Source organism: Somniosus microcephalus, chromosome 14 (assembly GCF_052327205.1).
Source record: "Somniosus microcephalus isolate GS21.2 chromosome 14, FLI_Smic_1.0, whole genome shotgun sequence".
Taxonomy (NCBI): Eukaryota; Metazoa; Chordata; class Chondrichthyes; order Squaliformes; family Somniosidae; genus Somniosus; species Somniosus microcephalus.
In genome coordinates, this window is record NC_141000.1 from 11,469,339 (window position 1) to 11,488,269 (window position 18,931).

Below are 18,931 nucleotides of genomic sequence, written 5' to 3' on the forward strand. Positions count from 1 at the left end.
CTTACATAGGGGCCAGGTATGGGCGGAGCCCTACACACAATACAATACAAGGTGAGGAAACGGAACTGAGGTAAGGGAAATGAAACTGAAACGAAACCACAGTCACAGGCACAATCACACAGAGAATACAGATGAGTGATGAATGGCATATTTCATCACATTCACCCCTTCTATAGATTTAGTCTGTTCGGGGGTTTGATAGTCCTCTGTGACCGACGTGGCTGTTGTGGTGCCGCGGGTGTCGGCTGGGTGTCCCCGGTGGCCTCCTGGGTCTCTGCCGGGGTTGTTGAAGGGGTAGTTGGTGGGGGTACCGTTGGTCGATGTTCTTCCGGGGGTGATGAAAGAGTAGTGGGTGGGTAAGAGTTGCTGTGATCGTTGTTGCTGCCATTGTCGTGGTTGTTGTCGTTACCGGCTGGGGCGATGTCTTTTATGGACACGGTGTCCTCCCTTCCGTCGGCGTGCTGGACATACGCGTATTGGGGGTTGGCGTGGAGTAGGTGCACTGACTCCACGAGAGGGTCCGTCTTGTGGCCCCTCACATGCCTTTGCACGAATATCGGACCTGGGGTGGAGAGCCATGACGGCATGGATACGCCTGAGGTGGATTTCCGGGGAAAGACAAACATTCGTTCATGAGGCGTGGCATTAGTGGCAGTACACAATAGCGACCGTATCGAATGGAGCACATCTGAGAGGACTTCCTGCCAGCGGGAGATAGGGAGGCCCTTGGTCCTTAGAGCTAGAGTGACTGCTTTCCATACTGTCCCGTTCTCTCGCTCCACTTGACCGTTACCCCGGGGGTTGTAGCTGGTGGTACGGCTCGTGGCGATCCCCCTGGACAGCATGTACTGGCGTAGCTCTTCACTCATGAAGGACGCCCCCCTATCCGTATGGATGTAGCTCGGCATACCGAACAGGCAGAACAGGCTGTTGAGGCATTTAATGACCGTGGCGCTGGTCATGTCTGGGCAGGGGAAGGCGAATGGGAAACGGGAGTATTCGTCCACAATGTTCAGGAAGTAAACATTGCGGTCGACGGACGGGAGGGGGCCCTTGAAATCTAAGCTGAGCCGCTCAAAGGGCCGTGTAGCTTTGATTAAGTGGGCTCTATCTGGGCGGTAGAAGCGAGGCTTGCACTCAGCGCAAGTGCGGCAGTTCCTGGTCAGAGACCGAACTTCCTCAATCGAGTAGGGTAAGTTACGGGGCTTTATGAAGTGGAACAGCCGCGTGACCCCTGGGTGGCAGAGGTCGTTGTGGAGGGTCTGTAGCCGATCCCCGGTGGCGCTGGCACACATCCCTCGTGAGAGGGCGTCGGGGGATTCGTTAAGGGCCCCTGGCCGGTAAATGATGTCATAATCGAAGGTGGAGAGCTCGATCCGCCACCTAAGAATCTTATCATTTTTAATCTTCCCCCTCTGTTTATTATTGAACATAAACGCTACCGACCGCTGGTCGGTAAGTAGGGTGAAGCGTTTGCCGGCTAGGTAGTGGCGCCAGTGGCGCACTGCCTCCACGATGGCTTGGGCCTCCTTTTCCACGGAGGAGTGTCTGATCTCGGGCCCTTGGAGGGTCCTCGAGAAGAAAGCTACGGGCCGCCCCGCCTGGTTGAGGGTGGCCGCCAAGGCAAAGTCAGACGCATCACTTTCCACTTGAAAGGGAGTGTTCTCGTCCACTGCCTGTAGCGTGGCCCGCTCAATATCCCGCTTAATGCTTTTGAAGGTGGCGTGGGCCTCAGCAGAGAGCGGAAAAGAGGATGCTTTCAAGAGGGGGCGGGCTTTGTCGGAGTAGTTGGGGACCCATTGGGAATAATAAGAAAATAACCCCAGGCACCTTTTCAGGGCTTTGGGAGTGTTGGGCAGGGGCAGCTCCCGTAGGGGGCTCAATCGGTCGGGGTCTGGTCCGATTTCCCCATTCTCCACCACGCTGCCTAGTATGCAGAGGCGCGTGGTGTTGTAAACGCAATTGTCCTCGTTGTAAGTGAGGTTGAGTTTTTGTGCGGTTTTCAGGAACCTCTCGAGGTTCGAGTCGTGATCCTGCTGGTTGTGACCGCAGATGGTGACGTTGTCGAGGTAGGGGAAGGTTGCCTGCAAGTGGTGGTCATCGACCATGCAGTCCATCGCCCTCTGGAAGACCGAGACCCCATTCGTCACCCCAAAGGGGACTCTGAGGAATTGGTAGAGGCGTCCGTTCGCCTCGAAGGCGGTGTACGGGCGGTCCTCTGGTCTGATAGGGAGCTGGTGGTACGCTGACTTGAGGTCGATGGTGGAGGACACCCGGTATTGGGCGATTTGGTTCACCATTTCTGATATGCGGGGTAGCGGGTAGGCGTCTAGTTGGGTGTACCTGTTGATCGTTTGGCTATAGTCGATCACCATCCGTCTCTTCTCGCTACCCCTTACCACCGCCACTTGGGCGCGCCACGGGCTGTTGCTGCGTTCAATAATGCGCTCCTTCAGGAGCCTGTCTACCTCGGTCGCGATAAACCGCCTGTCCTCCCAGCTGTACCTCCTGCTTTTGGTCGCTATTGGCCGGCAGTTAGGGGTAAGGTTCGCGAATAGCGAAGGCGGCTTTACCTTCAGGGTAGCCAGACCGCACACTGTGAGGGGCGGCTGGGACCCACCGTAATTGAGCGTGATGCTTTGGTGGTGGCACTGGAAATCCAGGCCCAAGATCACGCTCGCACATAGATTCTTCATGATTAGTACTTTAAAATTATCGTATACAGTTCCGTTAATGGACAATTGTACCGTGCAGTAACCCATAATGGTCGATGTCTGGGTTTTATCAGCCATAGAGATGGTACCCCGAGTAGGGACCACCTTTAGGGAGAGTTGTTGTGCTAGTTCAGGGTGGATAAAACTCTCCGTGCTTCCACTGTCAATTAAACATTTAACCCCGCACCCGTTTACCTCGATGTCCACCATTGATTTGGATAGCGGGTGCGGCCTGGTCTGGTCCACTGTGACCGATGCCACTGTAGGGCCCTGATCGAGACAAGGTGGCGTCCACGCTGTCTGCTCACAAGATGGCGGACCCCACGAGGTCGGGCAAGATGGCGTCCAAGATGGCCGCTCCCACGGTGCACACGCGGCGGTGGCGGGTTTTCCGGCGGGGTTCCCTCTGCACACCTTCCCGAAGTGCCCCTTCTTACCGCACTTAAAGCAGGTGGTGCCTTTCGCTGGGCACAGGTTTCTGGTGTGCTTCGACTGCCCGCAGAAGTAGCAGTTGGGTCCCTGACGCGTCGCGGCTGTCGTCGGGCTTCTGGGGGGAGAGCGGGGCCCCGACGGTGTCGGGCTGCCGGGCGGGGAAGATGCCTTCCAAGATGGTGGCGCCCTTGGTGCACACGTGGCGGCGTGGGCGGCGCGGGCTAAAGAGTAGGCGTCCGAGTTTCTCTGCGCCACATCCAGGGATCGCGCTGTGTCCACAGCCTGTTTCAGGTCCAATCCCGTTTTTTCCAGCAGTCTCTGCCGGATGCAAGTGGAGCTGAGGCCTGTGATGAAGGCATCGCGAACAAGCTCGTCAGTGTACACTGCGGCTTTTACATCTTGGCACTTGCAGTCTTTGCCAAGCGTTTTCAGGGTGACTAGGAACTCATCCAGCGATTCTCCAGGTCGCTGTGCGCGAGTAGCGAGCAGATGCCTAGCATACACCTCATTCGTAGGCTGCTGGTAATGCGCCTTTAAGATGTCGCAGGCAGCCGGGTACGTGTCGGCGTCTTGGATGAGGGGGTAAACCCTGTGGCTTACCCAATTCCGCAGGATTCCGAGTTTCATACTTTCAGCGTCCGTAGCGCCTGTGACGGCTGCGGAATTGTCCAGGAAGAATTCCATACACATAAACCAGTGTCCGAAGCGTGCCGATGCGTCCGAAGCATGCTGGTCCAAATCCAAACGTTCGGGTTTCAAGAGTTGATCCATTGTGTTGAAAAGTAAGTTAATAAAATTGATGTGCCTCAATAAATCCGAGACTCAATGTTAGCGGAACAAAACAAGGCTTTTATTAACTTAGAAGGTAACACACAGTGGAGAGGTGTCTTCCATCCAGAGGTCTGCAGTACTGGATGTGAGGCACGCTGAGCCTGCTTACATAGGGGCCAGGTATGGGCGGAGCCCTACACACAATACAATACAAGGTGAGGAAACGGAACTGAGGTAAGGGAAATGAAACTGAAACTAAACCACAGTCACAGGCACAATCACACAGAGAATACAGATGAGTGATGAATGGCATATTTCATCACAGGTGTGTGTAGCATTGCACTTACCTTTCCTGATCTCATCAAATCATTGAAGTGCTTCCTGCACTGTATCCTGGTCCTCCTTATGACATCCCTGCTGTTCACCTCCTCAGCAATTTGGAGCCAGGCTCTTTTGGTCTCTTGGGGAGGTCTCTTTCGCCCATCAGCAGGGAAGATGCTTTCACTCCCTCCACAAGAATATGTCGGGATTCATCGGAAAAGCGGATTACAGCCCTCTGTCTTTGGGAACTCATTTTTCAATTTCTCCACAACATAAGAGCATAAGATGTAGGAGCAGGAGTAGGTCATTTGGCCCCTTGAGCCTGCTCCGCCATTCAATAAGATCATGGCTGATCTGATCTTGGCCTCAACTCCACTTCCCTGCCTGCTCCCCATAACCCTTGACCCCCTTACCTTTCAAAAATCTGTCTATCTCCACCTTAAATATATTCAATGACCCAGCCTCCACAGCTCTCTGGGGAAGAGAATTCCAAACATTCATGACCCTTTGAGAAAATAAATTCTTCCTCATTTCTGATTTAAAAGGATGCCCCTTATTCTGAAATTATGCCCCCTAGTTCTAGATTCCCCCATGAGGGGAAACACCCTCTCTGCATCTACCCTGTCAATCCCCTTCAGAATCCTATATGTTTCAATAAGATCCCCTCTCATTCTTCTAAACTCCAATGAGTATAGGTCCAACCTGCTCAACCTTTCTTCATAAGACAACCCCTTCAGCTCCAGAATGAACCTCGTGAACCTTCTCTGAACTGCCTCCAATGCAAGTATATCCTTCCTTAAATAAGGAGACCAAAACTGTACGCAGTACTCCAGGTGTGGTCTCACCAACGCCCTGTACAGTTGTAACAGGACTTCCCTACTTTTATACTCCATTCCCTTTGCAATAAAGGCCAACATTCCATTTGTGTTCCTAGTTACTTGCTGTACCTACATGCTAACCTTTTGTGATTCATGTACAAGGACCCCCAGATCCCTCTGTACCTCAGCATTTTGTAATCTTTCCCCATTTAAATAATAATTTGCTTTTTTATTTTTCCTACCAAAGTGGATAACCTTGCATTTTCCCACATTAAACTCCATCTGCCAGATTTTTGTCCACTCACTTAACCTATCTATATCCCTTTAGAGATTCTTTGCGTCCTCCACACAATTTGCTTTCCCACCTATCTTTGTATCATCAGCAAATTTGGCTACAGTACACTCGGTCCCTTCATCCAAGTCATTAATATAGATTGTAAATAGTTGAGGCCCCAGCACTGATCCCTGCAGCACCCCACTAGTTACTGATTGCCAACCTGAAATGACCCATTTATCCCGACTCTCTGTTTTCTGTTAGTTAGCCAATTCCCTACCCATGCTAATATATTACCCCCAACCCCATGATCTCTTATCTTGTGCAGTAACCTTTTATGTGGCACCTTATCGAATGCCTTCTGGAAATCCAAATACACGACATCTACTGGTTCCCCTTTATCCACCTTGCTCGTTACATCCTCAAAGAATTCCAGCACATTTGTCAAACATGATTTCCCTTTCATAAAACCATGCTGACTCTGCTTGACTATATTATGATTTTCTAAATGTCCTGCTACCACTTCCTCAATGATGGACTCCAGCATTTTCCCAATGACACATGTTAGGCTAACTGGTCGATAGTTGCCTACTTTCTGTCTCACTCCTTTCTTAAATAGGGGCGTTACATTTGCGGTTTTCTAGTCCACTGGGACCTCTCCAGAATCCAGGGAATTTTGGTAGATTACAACCAATGCATCACACTCCTCTCCAATCCTCCCTCCACACTCCGACATGAACCTTCAAATGCAACGTGGCCAAGGCTGATTTAAATATCCCCGCTGGAAATGAGTCATTGATGACGTCAACAGACTCGCACCATTTAATAGGGCCGGGAAACGCGCATGTCTGCCTTAATAGGGGCCATTACGCTAAAGTCGCTCTGAAGAGCGGGCTGATTAATACATCGTGGTACCGATCCGTTATGCGGCCCGCACGCACCTGACCTGACTCAGTAGGGAAAATTCCGGCCTACATCTCTAATAGGTACTTAGTCATTGGTTCCCCCACGGACTTCAGTTTTTTTCCCCCTCAGTTACAGTTTGGGTTTGTTATATTTGTTTAAGGAGCTCTTCCATCTTCAGGAGATTTCGTGGAGCAGATACACTGAGCAGGGATCTCCCTTCACAATGCCTGTCCAAGCGTTACCTGGGGTTGGGTGAACCCAGGCCACCACCCAGTTGGTCTGAGCTTTACAACCCCATTATAAAGAATTAAAGCTGCTCTGGGATGTTGGCAGCTTCTTTCAGTCATCAGTGTCACTGAAGCCACTCGGGAGATATAGACACCTTAAAGGGTGGGTCTCCATTACATAGCAACTTCTGAAGTTTTTGTTTAAATATAAAATCTACTTTTGAGATAATATTTTTGTCACCTGGACATCAGGGAAGGACATAAGGTCCAGGCTCTTGACTTCGAGAACCCGCTTCCCCCTTCAGTTGTAGTTTAGTTTTCAGTTATCTTTACCAGGGTCCACAGAGGACATTTGCAAATAATCATATCTAAAAAGGTAGCAGGAAACACACCTACCAGGACTCGTGGAGACACTCCTTGGGTAAATAACTACCAAAACTCGTTTCAGTCACCACTTTAGTTGCATTGCCATTTCCTGTTAGAACTCACAAATTCTCACCCAGTTTTTGACCAACAACTTGCATTGTTTTTTTTTAAAAAGAGGGAGACAGAAGTAATGGGTTGTGTCTGGAGCCACAGCCAAATGGATACAGAGGGAATTCGAGTTACACAGGCATGGCAGTGATTACTCACTCCAAGAGCCTTCTATCGGATGGTTCAAAGATGGCTGCACCCGGTAAAACGGCAATATTCTGGGGTTTGAAAAATGAGAAGAGATTGTATTTTACAGGACACGATGACTCCTCATGTTATTATTTTATCTTGACAAGGACAGCATTCATATAGACCACTGTGGAAGAACGAACTTAGGGCTGGCCTGGGTGTTTCTGCAGAGGTAGTAGTACTGGGCAGTGAGAGGGTTAAGATTGCTATTGCTGGCTACATCCAACATTCAACAAATTAAGATTCTGGTTTATACAGTAATTAAAATGCATCCCCAAAACAGGAAACAAGAAACAAAATGGTGCAGAGTTTTCAATTTGGGCGCAATTGCCAATTCTGGCGCAAACTGCACCCAAAATTGATCCCGTTTTGAAAAGTGTTTTTTTCCACCCCGGGTTTCCACTCAAACTTATTTGTATATTGCCGAACTACCATGAACCAGCGCAATCGGGCAGCGTTTTAAACATAATGTTTTTTTAAATTTTGCTTCAAAAAATTTCCTTCGTATATTTAAAAATGGTAACTTGGTGAAGTTTGATTAAAACAGCTGGTAATATGTATAATCACAAAAAATAAGCATTTTCAATCACAGTGTCAGTCTATCACCTCTGAATAACCCCATCTTTAAATTACAGAAATTCACTTAAAAAAAATATCTAAAACTATTTTCTACTTATATTGGGGTAATTAGTCAGTTCCTTAGTAAATCACACATCACAATTAAAAGCTTTTAAATCATGCCTTTTAGTGTCCTTGTGCCCAAAAGAAACAGCTTAATGTTTAAAGCTTCCTCAAAGCTTGCAAACGAGCGCAATTAGCGGAAAAAACTCCCAAATGGTGATGAATTCACCCTGGAGGCGTGGCCAATTTTGTGGGCGGGACCTGTTTCCAGAACGATGTTTTTAAAACTAGCACAAAAGATGGCGGAAAATCTAGTTGCACGGGACGCAATTTATGCTTAAAATTTTGCGCCGGTTATGCCCTATGTTCCCGTAAGCTATCGGGGCCGCGCGGTGCTCCAGAAAACCCGCGCAGCCGGCTTTTCGACGTAAAAACCGCGCATGCACGGTATTTTGAATAGCCCGCACAGCCCCTTAAAGGAGTCATACAGGGCCCAAAAAAAATTACAGGGAGCGTTGGTTACGCCGACGTTGGGCGAATTACGCCGAAGAACACAGCACAATCGAGCGGAAACTCCAGGCCAATATATTTAACACAAAACAAAACATTTTAGGGCAGCAGTTTAAAAAAAAAGTCATCTTTATGTTTTCATTGCAATCAATTGTAACTTAATGAATACAGGTACCCGAATAAAGGGCGGCTGCTGCATGCAAAATGAACGTTAGTTTACCTGCAGTGCAAGAGGTTTCCATCTCATGTTCTTAAGCAAAGCAGGTGCAGAGGTGAGCATGCTCTGAGGTCGTTTCTTTAAGGTTAAGATGACCCCACTGGGATCTTCTCTAAGTGCATTTACCAAGTTTTTCAACTGCCATCCTACCTAGAACCCAACAGCAAAAAATAAAAAGGGTATAAAAAAAACTGCAGCAAAATTGAAAGAAAAAATATCTCATTAGTGTTACGGTAGATTGCTCTGAATGACACATGGAAAAATACCAACATTAGCACAAATTATAAAAGTTAGTAGTGTGAAAAATAATTAGCACAGTCTGACATTTTTCTCATATAAAACAGTAGCAGAATGGCTCTCACTGTTTAGTGAGCTCAAGATAAGGCATTAATTACAGTATCAGAGAATGGCCCATTTCCACTTCCCATTTAGTCGACCATCCTAAACGAGTATTGTTAACACTGAAAAATTGCTACGCAATCATTTTAATGGTGCTGGTACACAAATGACGTCAAGCACAAGATTCACAACACCAAACATGTCTCTGTGAAATAAAAATTATACCTTTATTTTGAGGTTTATATATAGAAATAAACTTGGCATCATACTGCCTCGCCAGCGCATTCCAAAAGTTTAGGTTGCATCTGCATAAACATTTCCAGCTCCAAAATGAGAGTTTTACGAGCAAAAGGTTTTGCTGTTCCAGGAACTGAAACTCTCAAAGGGCAGTACTCATAGAGTGGTTACAGCACAGAAGGAGACCATTCGGCCCGTCGAGCCCGTGCCGGCTCTCTGCAAGAGCACTTCAGCTAGTCCCACTCCCCCGCCCTTTCTCCGTAGCCCTGCAATTTTTTTTTCCTTCAGGTACTTAGTCAATTCCCTTTTGAAAGCCACAATTGAATCTGCCTCCACCACACTTTCAGGCAGTGCATTCCAGATCCTAAACACTCGCTGCGTAAAAAAGTTTTTCCTCATGTCGCCTTTGGTTCTTTTGCCAAACACCTTAAATCTGTGTCCTCTGGTTCTCGACCCTTCCGCCAATGGGAACAGTTTCTCTCTATCTACTCTGTCCAGTCCCCTCATGATTTTGAACACCTCTATCAAATCTCTCTAAACCTTCTCTGCTCTAAGGAGAACAAACCCAGCTTCTCCAGTCTATTCCCGTAACTGAAGTCCCTCATTCCTGGAACCATTCTAGTAAATCTTTTCTGCACCCTCTCTAAGGCCTTCACATCCTTCCTAAAGGGCGGTGCCCAGAATTGGACACAATACTCTAGTTGAGGCCGAACCAGTGTTTTATAAAGTTTCATCATAACTTCCTTGCTTTTGTACTCTCTGCCTCTATTTATGAAGCCCAGGATCTCAGATGCTTTTTTAACCACTTTCTCAACCTGCCCTACCATCTTGAAAAATTTGTGCACATATACCCCCAGATCTCTCTGTTCATGCACCCCCTTCAGAATTGTACCTTTACTTTATATCGCCTCTCCTTGTTCTTTCTATCAAAATGTACCACTTTGCACTTTTCTGCGTTAAATTTCATCTGCCACGTGTTCACCCATTCCACCAGCCTGTCTATGTCCTCTTGAAGTCCATCACTATCCTCCTCACTGTTCACTATACTTCCAAGTTTTGTGTCATCTGCAAATTTTGAAATTGTGCCCAAGTCTAAGTCATTAATATATATCAAGAAAAGCAGTGGTTCTAGTACCGACCCCTGGGGAACACCACTGTGTACCTTCCTCCAGTCCGATAAACAACCATTTACCACTACTCTGTTTCCTGTCACTTAGCCAATTTCGTATCCATGCTGCCACTGTCCCTTTTATTCCACGGGCTTCAACTTTGCTGGCAAGCCTATTATGTGGCACTTTATCAAACGCCTTTTGGAAATCCATGTACACCACCTCAACCTCTCTGTTCAAGAGCTATTAAATTGTAATACTGGACTCTCTTAACTTCTACTTACACGTGATTATATTTACATAAAATGGAGATTGAATCATACAATACAGGAGTCCATTTGGCGCATCGTGCCTTTGCCGGGGTGTTATATTACTTAGGGTGTATTAGGTCATATAGAAAAAGGCCAGTGAATTGGGATTGAATAGTTACAGGGCTGCCATGGCTAACAAAATGACAGAGCATGCTTGATGGGCCAAATGGCCCATTCCTGTTTCTATGTTCCATTCCCCACACAAGTACTGGGTGTTAATTATATTCAAGTGGTGATTGGGGACTCTCTTGTGCACATATATATATGGGAGTAGGCTGGGGAAGGATTGCAAGCTTATCTTGGGGGTGCACAGTGTGTAACGTGTGTCTCTGTAAATAAAGGCTTGTAAGCAACTAAAGACGAGGCTCTTGTCTTCACCCTTCACCAACTGACTACCTGACTGTTACACTGCCATCCCATTTCCAAGCTCTCCCTCCCTTGCAGTATTATTATCTCTCTATTGTTGAAAGATAAATGAAACACATTTTCTTTCTAGATTATATAATTATATATCTGTCTCTTCCAATGCATTTTCTCTATATTTTCCCATCACTGAGGGGAAAAATATAATTTTGTAATTTAAAAAAAGACAACATATATAATGGGTGCAGAATTCAAAGACAGTTTATGGACAGTATTTGTCATTCATATAAATGGAGAAGAACTTGATGGGATTACTGCGAGTGAAAATGCAAAAAACATCCAAGATAACTGGTGACCTGTAATTTTATAATAAGCACAGGGTCACAAGAGAAGACGGACACTAGGAAGTAAACAGCTATCTCATTATTTCAATAGAAAGAGGCGAAGAAGATTAGAGTTGGGCAGCAGTTTAGCAGCATCCCTCGCTCTCCCCACCCCCCTCATTCCTGTCTCTCCTTCTCACCCCCACCCCCACGATATTCAGGCAATTTATCTCTCACGCAATAATTCAGGCCGGATTTTCCGACCCCCACGGGTGCGTACGCGCCTGTAGGGGCCGCGCAAGTGCCGGTTTCAGGCATGGGAAGCGCATGCGCCGAAACCCAGCACTTGCGATCTGTCAAGAATTCCCTTGACAGATCCTCCACCTGCCCGGGAAAAGTGCCTCTGCGGGTGGAGAGCTTCGCTTTTTGCACAACTTCCGCCCGCTGAGAGTCTGTCAAATTCTTACACCTGCTAAAAGGCCTGCTTTTACCAGCATAAGAGTTTTAAAAAATAGAAAAATAAAATTTGATCACTAATTTATAAAATTAAAATACTTCGAAAAAAAGTAAGTTTATTTTTAGTCCCGGAAAAACATTTAATTATTTTTTTTCAAAAAATTAAATTTTTGTTTGAAATATGTAATTAAATGGCATTTTAATTAATTTTAAATATGTAATTAAAAAAACAATTATTTAATGTTTTAGTGTGTTTTTAAATGTGATCCCCATTCATACGTTTGACAGTTCTGGCCGTACAGAACTGTCAAAAGTATGAAGGGGGGGATTCCCTTCTTTCATTGGTTCGCCTGGTCCACGTGATCCCAGGGGCGCTTGCGAACCACCTGCGCCCCTGGAATATCTGGGCCTCTGCACATCTCGAAGAGGAGAGGCCCAGGATCGCAAGCCAGCAGGTAAGTTCGTAGATTTTTTCCCATCGGAAGCATCGGCCCGCAGGAAGCCTCCGATCGGAAATTCAGGGCCATAATGCTTTCAATGACCAAAAATTCAAAGCATAACATTTATGCTGATGTTGCCTGTGACGACAGTAATTGGTCTTGGGGGTACTCAGTGTGAAAATCTTTATAAACCTACGTTGGTTTTTACTTTATTAGGCCTACAGAGCAACGGTTAAAATACATTGAAGATAAAGCTGTTGTGGTATAATTTGTTCAGTAACACAGAACTGCATACCATGCATGTGTTGAACAGCAGTAAGAAGAATTGTAAAATCAATGACTCAGTACTGTACATAAGAAGCCTCGGCATTATCCAGTTTGTCTGATAACCTACAAGCTGGCCAACATAAAACTAAACATTTTAATTGAAATGCATTAAATTTCAGTGCCACGTTGTCAAGAATCAGGCAGTAGATTTCAGCATTGGTTTCAAATTCTGATGTGAAGTAACCATAATAATCCATTTACTTTGAATTCTGATTCAAATTTCAATTGCTTTTCAGCTTCATCAAGATACAGACAATGCTGAAAATTATTAAAATTAATATATACAGAAGTTATGATATTATGGAATACTACACAAATTAAGTATCACTAATCATGAAAGAAAAATGTCAATTTACATAAAGCCCCCAAAAAACCTGTTACAAGTGGAGGTGTGGAGTCGGTCAGTCTGATTGGTAGTACATCAGAGGCGAGTGAGTAGCATCATTTTAATTTTTTTGATCATAATCTGAAGGATTGCTTTATAACTGTATTTGACTAGCTTCCCCTCCCTCCCCAGTATAAATCCAACTGCTACCTTTAACTGCTATTTTATTCCCTTCAGTTAGGAGGACCACAAGTCCCCAAAGCTGCTGTTGATATTCGCCTATGATTGCTGATATTTTCTTCAGCCCAGACTGATCCAACTAGTTTTCCTTTTCCCTAAATGTTCCATCTCCAGCTTTTTCCAGTTCTGACGAAGGGTCATCGACCTGAAACGTTAACTCTGTTTCTCTCTCCACAGATGCTGCCTGACCCGCTGAGTATTCCCAGCAGTTTCTGTTTTTATTCCTTTTCCCTAAGATGGATAGCTCCACTTCTACAAAGTTTATCCAGCAGCTTGAACAATGCTAAGTCACCGATGGTAGGTTGGCATTGTGTGGCAGCTTAACCTGAAGTTCAACCTTGGGCTTTATACCGGATTTAATGCAATATCCTAGAATCATAGAAAGTTACAGCACGGAAGGAGGCCATTTCGGCCCATTGCGTCCACGCCGGCCAACAAAGCGCTATCCAGCCTAATCCCACTTCCCAGCTCTTGGTCCGTAGCCCTGCAGTTAGAGCATCCCAAGTGTACATCCAAGTGCTTGTTAAATGTGTTTAGGGTTCCTGCCTCTACCACCCTATCAGGCAGTGAGTTCCAGATTCCCACAACCCACTGGGTGAAGAAATTTCCCCTCAAATCCTTCCACCAATTACTTTAAATCTGTGCCCCCTGGTTTTTGATCCCTCTGCTAAGGGAAATAGGTCCTTTCTATCCACTTTATCTAGGCCCCTCATAACTTTATACACCTCAATAAGGTCTCCCCTCACAGCCTCCTCTGTTCCAAGGAAAACAGACCCAGCCTATCCAGTCTTTCCTCATAGCTAAGATTCTCTACTCCCGGCAGCATCCTTGTAAATCTCCTCTGTACCCTCTCTAGTGTAATCACATCTTTCCTGTAATGCGGTGACCAGAACTGCACGCAGTACTCTAGCTGAGGCCTACTGCTACAGCCATGAGGTGTCTACATTTTTTGGAACTGTAATGAACAAAACACTCTCACAGCTAAGTCGGCTAATGTATTTTTACACAATAGCTGTACAGAAGTTTGATGACACCAGTACAGTACAGTCTTTCATAGGAATCGACTGTTATGAGCGTGTCATGTGACTGGCATCCACACAGCTGTTACCGCTCTCTCCTAGAATAACATCTCATACGGGGAAAAAACAAAATTAAATTGCAAAAACATTATCAATTCCAACACTGAAACACTTTCTAAACATGTGGAGAAGTATATTACAAAAAAAACCTTCAGAAACAAAATAGAAAAAAGTGAAATGCAGTCCTAGTGTAACACATTATATGCCTCAGTGCCTCATCCCTGACACAATGCTGGATCTTAGTGGCCAACAAAAAAAACTGAAATAGCTGCAGCGCAGCCATAACTGTCGGCCCACTGTAGCCTCTACAACATTGGCTGAGACATTCCAAATTAAAATATCATTGCACTAACAGAATCATGAAAAACTGCAATATTATTTCTCTGTAATTCTACGTATATACAGTAAAATGCAGGCTCTTAATTTATTTCCATGTTGCATAATTATCGCACGAACTCTCAGATCAAACTGAAGTTAACATTTTGGAAGAAAGAATGAGGAGAGGCAATAATTGGAGGCAATAATTGGGAGGCGGTATCAGTGGCAGCGGTACTTAAAACAGCGGCAGACCAGGCAGCGCGGATCTAATTGGAGGCGGTATCAGCGGCGGCCGAACCTTCGACAATTTAAAAAAAAAGGAGTGAAGTCACAGAACAGTAGGTAGGTGATTGGTTGGTGAGTATTAAGGTTTTTTTTTCTCTCTAACCTAGGACAGTGGTTTAAACTATGTGCAGGAAACTACAAAGTATTGTATTAAATTTATAACTTAACTAGTTAAACTAATTAATATAACTATAAATAATCGTTGAATAAAGGCTTTAACTAATTCAATAAATAAAATAAGGCTAGACTAAATATGGCACGGCAGACTGTGTGTCTGGACTGCAGTCTGTGGGAGTTTGTGGACGGCGAGACTGTTCCGAGCGAACACGTCTGCAGGAGATGTCTCCGTCTCGAATCTCTCCGGCTCAGAGTCATTGAGTTGGAGTGTGAGTTGGGGACACTCTGACACAAAAGGGAGGGGGGGAATTTCTGGACAGTTTTATCCAGAATGCAGTCACACCCCAGAGGAAAGCACAGGTTCAGGAAGGGGAGGGTGTGACTGCTCGGAAGTGTATTGATTTGTATTTGGGTTCAATGACGACACATTCATGAAAGAGAATGACTTTTTATCTAAAGTATGTTCAACTCAGTTAACAGCATTACAGGAGACATCATGTTAGAGATCCATCTAAAAATGAAACTAAAACTAAACTGCTTGTCTCTCACATGCCCTCTGCTGGTCAGGCATAACAGAAATCCTACAGTGCAGATAGAGGCCATTTCGGCCCATCGAGCCTGCACCGACACATATCCCACCCGATCCCTGTAACGCCTACACCAACACATATCCCACCCTATCCCCGTAACCCCACGTATTTAATCCCCCTAACACTAAGGGTCAATTTATCATAGCTCAATCAACCTAACCCACACATCTTTGGACTGTGGGAGGAAACCGGAGCACCCGGAGGAAACCCACGCAAACACGGGGAGAATGTGCAAACTCCACACAGACAGTCACCCGAGGCCGGATTCGAATCCGGGTCCCTGGCGCTGTGAGGCAACAGTGCTAACCACTATGCCACCGTGCTGCTAAGTAATCAAACAGGCAAATACCATCACTATTTGCTGATATCATTACATCTCCCTTTCTTAAAACAAAAGTGTTTTACTTTTAACTAACAACATGTTTTTTTAAAATTAATCTGCATTTTAACTGTAACACTTAATGAACTTACATTATCATTATCATTATCAAGGTTTTTTAACCTTGCTTTGTGTGTTCACATGAAATATGTAAATACACTAGAACTTGAAGAAAGAATAAGATAACATTACTTCCTTGGATAACAAGAGTCCTTAAATTTGCTCAATGAGTCTCTCAGGAGGCTTCACGTGTCTTGAGGATTTTCTGATTGATTGTTCTTGAATCTGAGTTGTTGCCTCCGATGATGGTTTCTCAGCTGTGTGATCAGGTTGTTCAACAGTATCAGTCTTTCGACCTGCTGTGTGATCAGGTTGTTCAACAGTATCAGTCTTTTGACCTGCTGTGGCTGGTCCCATGAGAAGATCCCGACGATTTCTTCGCAGAACAGCACCCTCATCTGTCTGAATGGTGTATGATCTTGGTTGAACTTCACTCAGGACAGTTCCCTTCTGAGTCCATATGTTTGTTTTGTCTTTGAACCTTACTTGGTCACCAGTGTGGAGTTCAGGTAGGTTTTGTGTTCCTCTGTCATAGTAGTACTTTTGCTTTTCTTTCTGTTGTTCTTTGAACTTCCTCACTTTCTCCCCCTCTTTTGTTTTCAGGAGGTTCTCCGGGATGGGTAGGTTTGACCTTAGCCGACGTCCCATAAGGAGTTGGGCTGGTGACTTACCACACTCGAGCGGCGTTGTGCGGTATGCAAGCATGCTCTGGTAGAAGTCAGTTCCACTGTCTTTTGCCTTGTACATCAGTCTTTTCACTGTCTGGGCCGATTTTTCCACTAGTCCATTGGACTGTGGAAAGTGAGGACTTGACGTTGTGTGGACAAAGTCCCACTCTTTGGCAAAGTGTCGGAAACTTGCATTGTAAAACTGGGGTCCGTTGTCTGTGAAGACCTCACTTGCCACACCATGTCTGGAGAATATGGCTTTCATACATGTTATCACAGCATCTGCAGTGGTGGTGTACAGTCTACAAACCTCTGGATACAGGGAGTAATAGTCTGTGACTACAAGATAGTCCTTCCCTTGACATACGAATAGGTCAGCGCCTACCTTCTGGTAAGGTCTGTCTGGCGCTGGGTGTGGCTTTAGTGGTTCTACCGGATTGCTTGCTCGATATTTCAGGCATATTGTGCAATTTGACACCTCATTTGTCACATCTTGGTTGATTCGTGGCCAGTACATCACCTCTCGTGCTCTTTTCTTACACTTTTCGATTCCCAGATGTCCTCCATGGATCCTTTTTAGCATCTCTTTTCTCAGACTCTTTGGGATAACTATTTTACTTCCTTTGTAGATGATGTCTTCGACCAGTGATAGTTCCGCCCTGCAGTTCCAGTACTCTGCCATGTCAGGTGAGCAGTCTTGCTTCATGTTGGGCCATCCATCCAAGATGCTTTTCCTCAGTCGTCTCATTGTTTCATCTTTGATTGTCTCAGTTTTTATGAGCTCCATTTTTGCATCTGCTATGGGCAGTGCACTTGTGATCATGTCCACGCAGGCGTTCACTTTTTCATCCATTTTGGTGTTTGCGGGCTCACTTGGGTCAACAGCTCTGGACAACGTGTCTGCTGTATAAATCAGCTTACCCGGTGTGTACGCAACATTCAGTGTATAGCGTTGCAGCCTGATCATCATTCTTTGTATTCTAAGCGGACAGCTATTTAGTGGCTTTTGGAACAATGCAATCAAGGGCTTATGGTCAGTCTCTACACTGATTGCTTGTCCTGCCACAAACTGGTGAAATCTTTCACAGGCGTATGTGATGCTGAGCAGCTCCTTTTCTATTTGAGCATATCGCGTCTCCGCGTCTGTCATTGAGCGCGATGCATATGCAATAGGTTGCCAGTAGTCATATTTTTGCAGAAGAACGGCACCGAGCCCACTCTGTGATGCATCTGATGATATCTTGATGGGTCTCGCTGGGTCATAAAACCTCAGAACTGGTTCCTCTGTGAGCAGTTTCTTTAGATCGCTCCATGACTTCTCATGCTCATGATTCCATTCCCATTCTATGTTCTTTTCAGTTAGTCTTCTCAGTGGCGCCATCTTTTCTGAGAGGTTGGATATGAATTTACCCATGTAGTTGATCATTCCATTAAACCTCTGCACGTCCTTTTTGCATTGTGGCTTTGGCATATTCTCAATGGCGGACACCTTTCTGGGATCTGGTCTGATGCCCTCACTGCTAAGGATATCTCCCATGAATGTCAGTTCTGTCACCCCGAGCTGGCATTTCTCTCTATTCAGCTTCAGGTTTGTTTTCCTTGTTGCTTCCAGCACTTTTTTCAGTCTCTCGTCATGCTCAGTTCTCGTGGTTCCCCATACTATGATGTCATCCATTGATGTATCAACTCCCTCCAGATGCTCATAGATCATATGGATTGTTTTGTGATACACTTCAGGGGCTGAGGCAATGCCAAATGGTAACCTTAGGAATCTGTATCTGTCAAATGGACTGTTGAACGTGCACAGTCTTGAACTTGCCTCGTTCAGTTTCATCTGCCAAAATCCTGATGATGCATCTAACTTGCTGAAATACTTTGCATTTGCAAACTGTGACATGATTTCCTCACGTGTAGGAAGCTTGAAGTGCTCTCTCTTTATTGCTCTGTTTAGATCTCTTGGATCCAGGCAAATTCTGAGCTTTCCATTCTTTTTGTCCACAACGACGAGGGAATTCACCCATTCAGTTGGCTCATCTATCTTCTGAATCACGTTCAGGCTTTCCATCCTGTCCAACTCTGCCTTCAGTTGCTTTTGAAGAGCAAACGGAACTTTTCTGCATGGATGTATGACCGTTGGCATACTTTTATATACTCTGATCGTGTGTTCTCCTGGAAGGCAGCCTAGACCCTGAAATAGGTCGTTGTACTCTTTCATGAGTTCATCATAGACTGTCTCTCCTTCGCTTTCCACAACGAGGACTCTCTTTACCAGGTTCAGTCTCTCACAGGCTATTAAACCTAGTATGGCTTGCACATCCTTTGGCACCACGATTAATGCTAGCGTGTGCTCTCTGTCCTTGTGTGTCACTTTGACAATGCATCTTCCTTTCACTGGTATATCAGTACCTGAGTATCCTGTCACTTTCACTTTTATTCCATGTATCTTTGGTCTGGGTCTAATTTTCTTAAAATCAGTCTCTGATATCACATT

The 18,931-nt window shown here is 45.4% G+C and overlaps 1 protein-coding gene across 1 annotated transcript in view; it reads right to left on the reverse strand.

Annotated features, from left to right (window-relative positions):
• The window catches only part of cnksr2a (connector enhancer of kinase suppressor of Ras 2a), a 775,384-nt gene that overhangs the window by 281,593 nt on the left and 474,860 nt on the right, over nt 1-18,931 (reverse strand). The window contains exon 9 of the mRNA XM_086006247.1: nt 8,478-8,624. Coding sequence (XP_085862373.1) covers nt 8,478-8,624 — 147 coding nt within the window. The remainder of the gene's footprint in view (nt 1-8,477; nt 8,625-18,931) is intronic.